The 13,569-nt window shown below is 34.4% G+C and overlaps 1 protein-coding gene across 1 annotated transcript in view; it reads right to left on the bottom strand.

The window, feature by feature from the left end:
* PLCE1 (phospholipase C, epsilon 1) overlaps positions 1-11,053 on the bottom strand; it is a 134,702-nt gene extending 123,649 nt beyond the window's left edge. The window contains exon 1 of the mRNA XM_010564937.1: positions 9,869-11,053. Coding sequence (XP_010563239.1) covers positions 9,869-11,053 — 1,185 coding nt within the window. The remainder of the gene's footprint in view (positions 1-9,868) is intronic.
* Positions 11,054-13,569: the final 2,516 nt, after the last annotated feature.

Genomic DNA, 13,569 nt, shown 5'->3' with positions numbered 1-13,569 from the left:
GGGGCGGTCAAGATGGAACCGGAGAAATATGATGTAATGGTCAGGTCATTATGTAGATTCTAGGTCAGATAAATCAAAATATTCTCATATGAACACAAAAAATTGGAACTGCTTGAAAAATTCCATCACACACACCCAAATTCCCCACACAAAGCTTCACCCTGGTGTTTCCAAAGCTGGATTAATTTTCCTGTATCAAATGAGCTCCCTGTGTAGCAAAAGCTTTACAACCTATGAAAGAACTAGGTACAGCAAACAATACTTCATCTTCTGAATTTCACCATAACTTTACTTGTAATAGTGTCCAACTGACAAGTTTTACTCTTCCATCATTTTATAAAGGTAATTTTAATTCTGAAACAAACCATTGATGCATTTATCTCCTCAGCAGCTGAACCACTGGGAGGAAAAACAGGAAACAGCTGGTCAAAGTTAAAGTGTGATGAGAAATGTGTTCAAAACTAAAAAAAACAAAAAAACCCCCACAGCACACACAAAAAACCCCACTCAAAACTGATCATCATTTACAAAGGCTGGATTTGCAGTTTTTCCAAACCAATGGCAAAGAAACACTGTGCAAGCTAAACAAAATATGCAATGATTCACGAATGCCTTCTAAAGATGAAAGCCTAAAGAACTTTGTTGCTCAAAAGCAGCATTCAAATTATTATAAAAGTCCATCTCCAATCTGTTGGTTCAAGAAAAAAAAAAAACAACAACAAAAAAAAACCCCTCTATTTCTGGACTGCCAGAGAATAAGAAAATTAATACACTGCTGTTGTAAATATGATCCATGTTATATTTCACGCTTGTTGATAACCTCTACCTACCTTTTCTACAGCCTCAACCTGTTGAGTGACTTGGTGTTAACAGACAAAAGCCTCCTTTATGCTGATGGCAAATCACTGGATGATAATGAAATGTTCATGTAGCAAGAGATTTTGCACTCCTGTAGTTCTCCCTGACTGTATTTTAAGTAAGGTAAGTTTCAAATGGACACGTAGGTGAGCCAGAATGCAAGTTAATTTCATAGAAGGGAAATATTCTGAATGTTTGTGAAATAATACTTTTTCCCTTTAAAATATATACATTTACATACACAAGCCACCTAGTGCAGTCCCAAGGTTGTAAACAACAGACAGGAAGTTCAACATTATGGTTCCTATTGCAACCATAATGTGCTTATATAAAGTAAAATATCTTACATATGCACAGGGTCAGAACTATACCGACCTCAAGTTTGTAGCATGATGCTCTAAGTCTGCAAAGTTACTCAAGATAAATTCTTAATTTAAAACAGAGAAGATTGATGACAGTTTTCTCTGAGGTCTTTTTCTTGATCCAACTCACAATCCCATTTAAAACAATTCTCCACAGCTCAGATACATTCTTATATTTTTGCTGAAAGATAAACTATTCAGAATTATCATTCAGACCTTTATTCAGCCTAGAAGTATTTCAGTGTTGATTGGCTACATACATTAAAAAAACCAACCAAACAAAAACAACCCTTGTTTTTTCTTTGCTTTTATGCATATAACTCTAAAATTACCAAATATTAACAGTTGGAACTGGTGTGAAAATTTCCCCCCCCCCCCCCGGAAACTTAAGTTATGTCCCTTCTGCAGACTACAGTGCAGCACACAGCTACTAAGCCTGCTGAGGTAAAAGAAAATTTAGCCACAGCATATGGAGAGTGTTTGGGAGAAGTTTATCTTCTCCAAAACCTGAGTGAGCTCACTAACAACTGCCTGCCTCTTAAGTCTACAGAACAGATGAGATCATCACTTGTTTGTAAAACAGCTAGGACAACAGATTCAAGTCCAGAAGTAGGGCTTCCAAGCAGTGTGGTAACATGAACAGTAAATAACAGCATTTGCACCTGAAAGGCACTGAAGCAAGTTTTATATATCAAGTTAGTGATCCCACCTGAATTATTTTACAATACATTATACATATTTATATAGACAGTATTTTTAGTTTAAAACTATAGTATTAAAACTGCTTAATATAAGTTTGGCATATGTCTGTCTATTAAAATGTAAAATTACAGTTCCCATGAAGCCAATAAGCTCCATTGTGCACATGCTCCTTTTCTACCTCCGAGTAATATCATCCCAATAGGAAATTTTAAATAGATTACAATATGACCAGGAGTTCACCCATTCTCTAATACTTGAAGGGAATGCCTAAACACTTCAAGAACCAAGACTGCTGTAACACAAAACTAGAGCAGCTAATAATACATCCTTTGTTTTGCCCACACTTCACTAATGAAGGTATGTATCTGTTGTGGTTTCTTGAAAACAGTTTTTACGGTGTCAGGAGAATAAAGTAAAAATAATCACGAAGAGTACATAAGAATCACTTTTAATCACCTTAAAAGAAGCTCACATTATTTTATGTGGATTCAAAGTCCAAATGGTGGCAACAGTCAACAGGCATTATGGTTACTGAAAAAGCTAAGAAAAAAAAAAAGAAAAATCTCCTATTTTCACAAGAGTTAATGAGATTATTCAGACTCCTCAACAAGTGCATATGCTGATTTCAAGATAAAAACAAACTTTTTCATTACAGTTGCACATTTCCATACTATGACAGCAAATTTATCTGTAGTTATCTATCTTTGAGTATTTGATATACTAAGGAAATCTTAAGGGTTTTACAGCAAGTGTTGTAAATCCAGAGATGAAAAGACTCCTCTGAACTTTATACAAATGGGAAGACAAGAATATTATCTGTAAGTAAGAATGATCATAAGCCAATCCAACATACTTTTCTCTCTCATACTCAGCTAGGGGATTGACGAGTGCATCTCAAAAGTGAGTCTTCAATCTCAGTTCAAAAATTATTGTATCTGGTTACAGTTCAAAATATTTAAAAAATGGATACTTTCACACAATTTGCAGGGCAATATGAGCACTTTCTCATATATGTGTTTTGCAGGGAAGGAACAGCTTCTAACTATGTAATTTTCTAGAGAAATTATTAGGAGAATTGAAAAAAAAGAAGAAAGTGGTTACAAATGCCAGGGCTGCATGTTTAAGTTTCCAGCGCTGCCCCACTTCCGACATTCCTGATGAAAGCTGAATGCTGTCACACTGCCCTGAGCCACGCTGGTTCCAACTGCTGCACTGATGTAATTAGCGTTGGTTAGTGTGGGAGCACCCTCAGAGCTCTCCTGTCCCTTGATACTCCAGCTCATATGTACTTGGAGAGTACCTAACAGCTGTATTATGTTCAATTGTTATTCCTTTTTTTTTTTTAGCTGTCACCAGTCTGTATTTTCAAGCAAAATTCTTCGTGACCAGAGGCTCATAACCATACTATATCAAATCACTTTTCACAAACAGAGAAACTAAATAGCCTCATATCTCTTGGAGGATGCCTTAGAATCTGTGACAAGTATAATTTTACAGTAGAAGTTTTTCCTGTAAGTCCTTTATGAAATTTCATACCAATAAGATATATGCCTACCAATTGTTGTCAACCCAAGCTTCTACCATTTTAGAAAACTTTCTTTTTAAAAGATCCTGAAAGACTGTAGAAAAGCAAGATAAATTAAAATGTATATGAACTCTCATAAATTCACATTTTAACTATTCACTCACCAGCAGAGTGATCTTTATACAGCACAGTTTTTATTCACTTATACCAGAGTAAACAACCCAAACTTTTCAACAGTTCATATAGGTAATGGAGACAACTTAGTTTCAACTGAGAAAGAATTTAGAAGAGTGTCCAACTCTAACACTGTAAAATGAACTCTTTAATGTGCTGCTGGGAGATTTTCTAAAACAGATCTTCATGCTTCTTTACAGTTAATGAACAGTCACTAGAAGGAAAGTCAGAAAATGTGGAAAAACTGAAGGCATAATATATTGCTCTTGCCAAGACTCCCACACTATTGGCTCTAAATACCTAAGTGTGCTCACAGCTAAAACTTATTGTTCGTAATTTGGCCCAAAATTGTTAAAGCTATAAGACAACTACAAAATAATACAAAGCATTAAGAGATTTATCTCTAATTCTGTCACACAGTATGATAATAAAACTGACTACTTCTACAGACAGAGGGTAAATTTTCTGTTTTTAAAGCTAGCCTTTAAAACTGGAGTAACTCAACCCAAAGCAAATATAAGTATAGACCTTCATTTAACAAAGTTCAATTTATTTTTACAGCACTTACTGAAGGGAAAACATAATTTCATGCCTATTTGGCTTCTCTTTTGCTTCCCTGATTTTTTTCCAAATAGTCAATTGTGCTCATGAACTTTTTTCTTTAAATATAAGACTGCAACTCCTATGCAAAAAAAGCAAGAAACACATGGTCCAGGAGGAACAAAAACCAGCTCGTCCATACCTACTTAACTACTTAAAATATGAATATAAACCTTTTTGTCTAAAAACATGATAACATTAGTAATAGGCCAAATACTCATGCAGAGTCAGATAAAAAAAATTATTGTTAGAGTGGAGGAGAACCCCAACCACTTGCAGATACTTGTTTTATGTCATTTTTTCCTGTAAATTCCTTCCAGCATGTTGGACTAGAAATTTTATTTCAAAATGGAAAAACAAAAAATCTCAACCCCCAAACTGCTCTGTAATCCATAATGTAGGATCACAAACTATCTTCTTTTTTTTTTAAACAAAAGTACAAGTATAGCATAAACTTTAGCATAAAGAGCAGTGTTACATTTTAGGTATGCTTGCAAAACTGGGAGGGAAGAGAGTAAAAGTCCATTTAAAGAATTCCATCTTTTTAAATATGGAGCAAGAAGAAGGAAAAACCTGTGAGAAAACCACATAATCCTAACAGAAGGATGATATCACAGCAAATCTAGACCTGAAATTCCTACAGAAACAAGTAAAAAGAACCAAGAAGTGAAAGCCTGTAAGAATTCAATTTTTTTATGCTGTTTTGTGGGTTATGAATCTCACAGACTTTGGCAGAATAACTTCACTAATAAGACTCCTATTGCCAGGTGATTTCATGTGGCCACTCCAACAAGCTTTGTGTCTGTTCTACTAAATCAGACCAGTTATCTGAGTGAAACACAGCACATACACAAGGACTCTTATGCTTCGTATTATTATCATTAGCACAGAGGGTAAGTCAGATGCTTTCAAGTTTTTGTTTCACTTCTTAAGAACCAATATAGGCCTCTTCATTATATAAATTATGTTTTGAATACTCTGGAAAAGTGTATCTTCCAAGATACTACTAGATAAAAAAGAGTGTTATACTATTCATTCTGACAAAATATTGACAATAAAAGGTTACAATTAACCCAACATCTGAGAAAAGCAACCAAAAAAACGTTCTTCTGAACATACGGCATAACTAACCCTTCCTTTGTTCATAAACATATGTTAGCATTTGATGTAAAGTGCTCCTGTATTTAGCTAGTGCAACTGGTTGCCAAAACAGTCAAAGCAGACATTATTTCCATGACTGATACTGAAATACTCAATCTATCTGTATTTTCAGAAATGCCACAAAAGCATGCAACATGAAGATGTACTGACTAGAGCTGCTGATACACCTCGGCAGGGGGGAGAGCTACAGATGGAGGAAATCGAGCTTTCTATAGGTTCAGAATTAAAATTAACATTTATATTAATTACAAAATATTAATTTTAATTCTGAATGTGTTCAGAATTTAATAATCAATTCTAAACCAAAAAAAGATTCAGGCAAATACTATCTTTTAAACAGAAAATTACTTGTGCGTGGCTTGCTTTCTTTAAAAATATTATCCAAGATGACTAGTTTAGATATCACATTAATAAAACAGGATAGTAAAAACTTTTTACCTCCAAATCTTTTTTCTCTCCTTGACTCTTTGTTAACAGATGCCACCAACTGGCTATAGTTCAACATTATGGAAATAAAGAAATCTTAATACAAGACTCCTTACATTAGCCATACATAATCAAAAAATCCTTGCATTACATTGATTTAACAGATGAATCATAAAAACACTATGGACACTACATGGAAAAAATACATGATGCTAACAAATGCTGAACTACTATACCAAATCATTAAATTAACTGTGAAACACTCCTACAAGGTAAATCTATAATAAAATCATTATTCTATCTGGAAACAGATGTGGGGGCAATTGCGTTTTTTTTAATTGTTGCATTATGAGTATTTGGCATTTCAGTAGCCCCTTAGCAGCTATGAAGAGCAGAAGATATATTAGCATGCCAACTTCTATCTGAGCAGAGTTAAGCAAGCCAGCAGAATTCTTGCTTCTTAAAGCTCAAACTACTGGCATGAGGAATGTAATGACACAGCAAAGATGGTACTGACGCCTACAGAATAAGCTTAACTAAAGAATTCAGCTATTATGCACTGCAACTGTGTTGTTGCAGCTGTCATCTGGAGACCTTGAGGTCACTTACCTGGTTTGAGAAAACCACCCCATGGTAGTCTAGTGAGCTGCTCAATTTAATATCTTAGTCAACGGTGGACCTGGCTACTTTTGCCGTTTTACATTACCACCACCGCAGAAACACCATCATATCAGGAAAAAAAAAAGAAGCATACTTCAGCACTATGAACCTAACATCTCACAGACACAGATGGTTCAATGATTCCAGAAACTCTGACTGTTGTAATTAGTCAGATTGCTAATATGATGCAGCTGAGCAGAACCCAAGTAGTAGATACATTGTGCCACGCCAAGCAAAGCCAACACCAAAGACTGCACTCTCATTATTTGTTTCTATGGCAAACTCTTTGCATTTGCGACATCTTTAATATGTACTAACATGAGGGGCTTGCACTGTTCCAACACAGACAAGCAAATTTCTCATTAATAGATACAACAGCCATGTTACACACATCCATCTGACAAGGGCAAGTACTGCACTGTATATAGCCACAAAAACTACCTGCAAAATTAGAAAAAATATTCAACATTAAAATCTTCTCTCTTCATACAACACATACATTAAATCCAGAGCAGAAGAGTCTAAATCTGCATATAAAATATCTATAAACAGTAATCATATGCTACATTAAAAAAAATATATCATTTCATCTATTTTCTCTATAATGCAAAGCCTCAGTCCCACCTTCCTATGTAGAGAAAGAAAAAAGAAAAAATTGTTCAGCAAGACAACAGTTCAGTGCCTTTCCTTTATTAACACTAGAATTTTTATGTAAGGGATATGCACAAATGAGACCCACATTTTCCTACTTAAAACATAAAGGTCTCTATTGTTCCATGTTACACCAGTACTGGTATGAAAACTTATTTTCTCCAACTTTTTTTTCCCCTTGAAGAACAGAACTACTGTTCACTTAGCTGTTCCAAACAGAATGCATGCTCAAAGGGTGAGATAAGGGGAAAGAAAGAACAAATTACCACATTCATTTACTACTTTCTCCTTCTTCCTTTGATTATTAGCATGAAAGCTTCCTACAAATGCTTATAATTCATTAAATTATTTTAACCCACTGCATATGTTCAACAGGTCCATATATTTGTCACATCCACTGAGTTAATTTCTATGTTTGCGTAAAAACCATATATAATGCTAATAATATAAGCCATAAACACATAGAAATATTACTGCAGAAATTATATTTGACACTAAATTAACAGAAAGATAAAGCTAAGAATGCTTGATGCATATTATACATAAAGATATAAAATACAGAGGTTAGAAGAAAAATATTTGTATTCGCCATTTAGAAGAAGAAAGAATCATGTGGTTTTAAGCTTTTTCTAACCATGAGAAAATATTCTGTGCATGTAATTATGTATGTAATTATGCTTTACTGTGTCTGTTAATCTTTTTTTCATTTGTAGACAGAACTTTTCCTATTTAAATAATTATTCAGTGAGTACTTATTACATTTATATCTGAGTTTCTGTATGTACTACAAAAAAAATCTTCAAATCAAAGCCCTCACACCCCAAAATGCTATACATTCAGTATTACGCAGCAGTGGTGGCAAGTGGTGAAACAGGCATGTATGTTGAAAGTTAAGGAATTCAAGTCAAATTGGAAACGCCCAATGAAGAAACCTAAACACATTCTTCCCTTTTCATACCTATATAAATGAAAATTACACTAGATCTCAGCTACAAAACATTCTCCCTTCTCTCCCCCAAAAAAGCTTATAATGATAATACAGACCAAGCAGATATCATGTTAGGTAAATACATGGCTCATATTCATCCCTTCATGGGACCAGGACCATGCACCACGCAGTGCATGAGCTGTACCAGCAAGTTTGTACTTCCACTGATTAGGATAGTGAATATCACAATAACAAACAGCACCACAAAGCTTTGCAACCTAATACAAAAACCTGAGATACGCATGTTCATAGAACTCTTCAATCAACTATTTAAATGGAAAAAATACTAGTTTCTAGAAAGACATGAGGATATTACTAGAGGGCACAATTGTCATGGAGCCCCTGAGACACCAAGTCCACTCTTCTGTTATCACTGACAAAATTTCATATAATCCATTCTATCAGTTTTACAGCTGGACTCAATGATCTTAAAGGTCTTTTCCAGCCCAAATGATTCTATGGTTCTATACAAGTAGATTACGTTTTCCTCCATTTCAGTCCTACTGAAAGCTGTTGCAGAGTCTGAGCACTAACTGCTAGAAATTTCTTCCAGTTTCCAACCTACATTTATTCCAGACCAGTTTATAAGCATAGCTTGTCTGACCACACTCTCCTTTACCTTGGTTATTTTCCCCTCCCTAGACCTTATTCATACATTTTAACAGAGAAAAATCACACCTCCTTTTTTTTGCTAAACTCAGTAAACCTCTCTTCTCTTACTCTTCTTGAAAGAATTTCTCTTGCTGTGATCTTCCTGCTGGTCCATTCTTTCTCAGTAGTCACATTTCAGGTGAATCCTTGAGAATCAGTGGTCAAAATCTTTTATAGATTCCATCAACAACTATTTAATTTCTACCATCACAGAAAATCTTTTACTGCTTAAAATAATTTATTAAGGAAGTTCTGTTTCATTTCTACAATAATAATTTATGCATTCATTATTTCATTCTAAACTTAGAATTTTTTGTATTATCTAATTTAAGAGAATACAAATCAGGGCAATATCAGCACATTAATATACATTATTCAACTATTACATAATTTTTAAAAATTATTTGCAAGCATAGAAGCATTATAAATATTTGTAACTTAGGGAAAACACTATGCTTTCTTTTTTAGAGCAACAAAATTTTTCACTGGGATCTAAGACTGCCACTTATCATTTTATACAATTTATTCCATGTCATTATTATATCATTAATACACCCATCAAATGTTTATATACACAAATATGCCATATATATTCAACTGTGTATATCTATAATATATACTAATACATCTATTTTACATATATATGTATAAATATAAATGCATTTTATATACATTTTCTATTTAGAATATAAATATCTATAAAATGTGTATATTTTTTGTATCTGTATATAATTACATTCTTATATATAAAGATACAATATTTATACATATATCTATGTATATGTACCTATATACATTTTATATAGATATATATGTACATACATACATATGTATGTATGTATAAATTTTATACAGATATAAAATTATACATTTTACCCCATGCCTATTTTAAACCACAATGATTTTTAAAGGATGAGAATATATTCTTCTAAAAAGCAGTATTTGACTTAAGGTTCAGCATGGTTAAGTGAAATATCCTGTTCAGTGTTACTAAGTGTTTACTAGTCAAAGGCTTTTTTTTTTTTAATGAAAAGGTCATCAGTTTATCAAAACTTTTATGAAAAAAAAAAACAACAAAAAAAAACCCAAACAACACGATGAAAAGCTTACCTCGTACCATAAAGACTTCTCAAGAAAGGAATTAAATTCCCATTTTATTAAGGACTGAATTATAGTTAGCTGTTCTGTTGTAATCCTAGAAAGCTTCAAGCCACTGTTGTTTCTCCTTTGCTCAACATAATTCCAAGCAACGGTTCCTATGTGCCCTGAAGGTAAAGTCCTAACAATTGCTCTCGTTCCAGTATAAACTGATTTTTTAACCTCTTTATCATTTTTACAGAAACGTCTTATTAATAAAGTAGAACGTTCCTTTTTGTTTCTAAAAAAATCCTCTTCCATCTCTTCTTCACAGTTATCATTACAGTCTTCAAAATGGCTCAGAAAGGGCTTTGAGGGCATTCTTCCAGTAAAGTTATTTCCACAGAAGTTGTGACCTGAGCACGCCACTTTAACCTTTCGTGGGGCTCTTTCCAGACATAAATACTTATCCCTTAAAGTGTCTTCATACAACTGCTGCCCATTTTCATTCTCACAATTTGTCAATTCCATTAATCTGCAAGTGCAGGCTGGGGAACCAGTGGTGTTACCATCACCAACACTTACTGGCTGCAAGCAGTCATCCAAAATGAAGCGGTTGTGTAAACTGCACAAAGCCGTTGATATATTCCTTTCACTGGCACAATGAAAGTGAAAAAAGGCCACTTTATCAGTATCATTGCTGTCATTCTTATTTACTGCTGTCTGGCTTCTTAACGGAGGTCCATTCATTTTCAACTGAATTCCAGCAAGCATGGCTCTTTCCAGTGAAACAGGAATTCCAGTTTCCAGGCATGCCTCTCCCCCTGCTAAAGGATCACAAGATTTATACAACTGGCTGCACGGGATATTGCTCGTGTACTTTTTCTGTACAATGTTACAGTTAATGTTCGGAAATTCCACTGAATCAGGGATGGAGCTGTTCCTCTCCCAGAAGTTTTCATTGCTATTGTCATTAGTCAGTTGTTCTTTCGCCAGAGAGAGTATTTTGGGCACTGAGCCCTGAAGACTTTCTTCTTCAAGTCTGTGTAAGTATGAGAGAGCGTGTGTGGTTTGCCTTCCCGGACTGGCTGTGTGTCTTTTTATAACATTGGTGTCCAAAGCATTTTCAGTATTTTCATCTTCAGCTGACTGAGCAGGTATCACTTTACCCTGTGCCACAGAGATGAGAACAGACGCTGTCATCTCCTCAGAGGTCATCTTGACACAGTCTTTAGTTGCTAGATGTGTGTTGGGGGTGGGGGGGGGTTGTCTATCAATCCTCACACCATGATTTCAGTGTAATAAAAGATTCAGTGCTAATTAATCAGGGAACACATAGTAAAATATACATTGAGTACTTGTTCTTTTTGAACTGGGTTTAAAAAAAATTAATTTTTTTGACAGTTGGGCTAGTAGGCTTTCCCGGCCTTCGATTACTGGCATGAAATACAAACATTTTTAAATCAGCTTCTTACTGTGACGTAACCATTTGACTTGTCTCTTCCCATAATTAATTATTCTATCATGTGTAGCACACACACTGTCGCCTCAGGTTGTAGAAGACGACCAAACACATAATCCATGTCAAAGGTGCACCTCCCCATAGGGCATCTAAAAAGTTGGTTTTCTGTAAAGAAAAGAAGAAAAATATATATATTGAACAGAATCCATGGCACAAAATCCACCATCACAACTACAACAGAAAGAAATGTTTTTATGTAAAGAGAAGGAACACAAAACAACAGAAGTTAGTTATACTGAAACCTAGAGAATTCCAAAACACACATTTAAATCTGTCTTAAAGTCTCACTTTACAATGTGGGGAAATCACAGTCATGTTTTACCTATTTAAATAGCTGTCTTCACTTCACTATGGAAAGCTACATGACTGCAGAAAACTAATTTTACTGAAGCTGTAACACTGAAATTGAATACACAAGATATATACAAAGAAAAAAAAAGGAAATGTCTTTTCTATAATTTTTCTGACTCATAGCCAGGGTAAGTTAAAACATGTTGAAGAACAAAATCATTTTTAAACCTACACTGTCATTTAAAACTAATTAATTTCCTATTCAGGACTGAACCCTATCACTACTACAATTGGGTTTGTATTACATGGGTTTTGTTTTCATTAAACTTCATGTTATTCCCATGAAATCATGAAGAAAACACAGTATTTTTGCCAGAAGTTTATGACTGAAAAGCATGAAGGCAGAGTAGGGTAAAAGACTGAAATATTATCAATAATCTTTTTGACCCCTTTACTTATATGCCTTGAGCTGAAAAGTTAACCTGCCCTTCAATGTTGCCATCAATTCTCAGCTTCTTTCCTGCAAACAGCATGACAGAAGTAAATCTTGGAATCAGAAAATAAGAGGTTACAGATAGTTCAACAAAGGAAACAGAATAATAAAAGAGACACACCCAGAGAAATCATGGTGAATTAAACAAATATACTCTTATATTTCAATTTATCGTATTTAATGTTTAAAAACATTAAGTGTGTTATTAAAAATGTGGAAAATGCAGAAAGTTACATTAAGGCCTAAGTTTACCAAAACAGTCTAAATTCAATAGAAACAAGCAAAAAAAAAAATTACTTTGAAACTTCAGTAGCAAAACATATCACAAAACTGAGGCAAATCAATGGCTAGGTGTAACAACTTGCCTACTGAATTGATCAATCAAATGTTGACCCAGGCACTATCTACATAAGCATAAGGGACTACCTTCTTCAGTTCAGTTCATGCAGTTTAGCTAAGCATAATTAAATCATCTGTAGCTGATCAAACAACTAGGAATGATGGGAGGAATAAAATCAGGAAAGCTTAATAATAGAAGTAATTTGAAGTGTAAAATCTATTTTGATACTCTTCTCAAGTAACTATGATTAACAATTTTATTTTAAACCATTTTAGAGTGCCAGCTTCCATTTTTATTGATTACTACTACTCTTCATCCAAAAGCAGTTTGGCACAAATCAAAAGGTAAAACATACAACATAGTCTTTCCTTAACAGGACATTTGATATGCTATTTTCTCACATAATGAAATGCAAAGGTGTAACTAAATGTATCTTGGGGGGGGGGGCTCATCAAAAAGGAAAAACAAATTTAAGAAAAGTTACAGTTCGCTACAAAGCCATGGCTTAAAATTTTGCTAGCCTGTCAACAGCTAGCAAACTGTCTCTCTTCAGACAGTAGCTACTATAAAACCATGGGGGAAAAAAATGCAATTTAATATTTCAATCAAGATTTCAATTTTATTGGTTTAACAACACAAGAGAGATCAAGGGTCGCAAAGGAAAGTGACAGAGACAGAACAAAGAGCCACAATTACATTCTCCATGCATTACAAAATGCATGTGCATGCCAGAGCAGCCAGAGGAGAGTCAAGATGGGAAACTCGGATCCTGTACAAGAGAGAGATTTAGCACCAGAAAGTAAAATAAAAGCTACAGTTCATAGAAGAGTTGTGTTGAAGGAGATAGCATTAGTTGGATAAGAGTAGCGGGGACAGGACTTAAACTGGGGTCATGTTACCAACACTGTTTACTGAACACCCTATAAAATACTGCGACAGCACAACTGTAGAGGAGATACACTGAGAAGCCAACACACAAGCAATTCTTTAATCTATATTCCTTGATAGTCCCTGTATTATTAAATTGTATCCTGAAATTTTAGTTCACTTTCTTCAATCTTTCCTGCCCTGCTTCCTCTTCAAATCCC

Source organism: Haliaeetus leucocephalus, unplaced genomic scaffold (genome assembly GCF_000737465.1).
Source record: "Haliaeetus leucocephalus isolate CR32 unplaced genomic scaffold, Haliaeetus_leucocephalus-4.0 Scaffold184, whole genome shotgun sequence".
In the NCBI taxonomy this organism is placed as follows: domain Eukaryota; kingdom Metazoa; phylum Chordata; class Aves; order Accipitriformes; family Accipitridae; genus Haliaeetus; species Haliaeetus leucocephalus.
The sequence above is the reverse complement of the archived record's forward strand: the minus strand, read 5'-3'. Positions and strand labels throughout refer to the sequence as shown.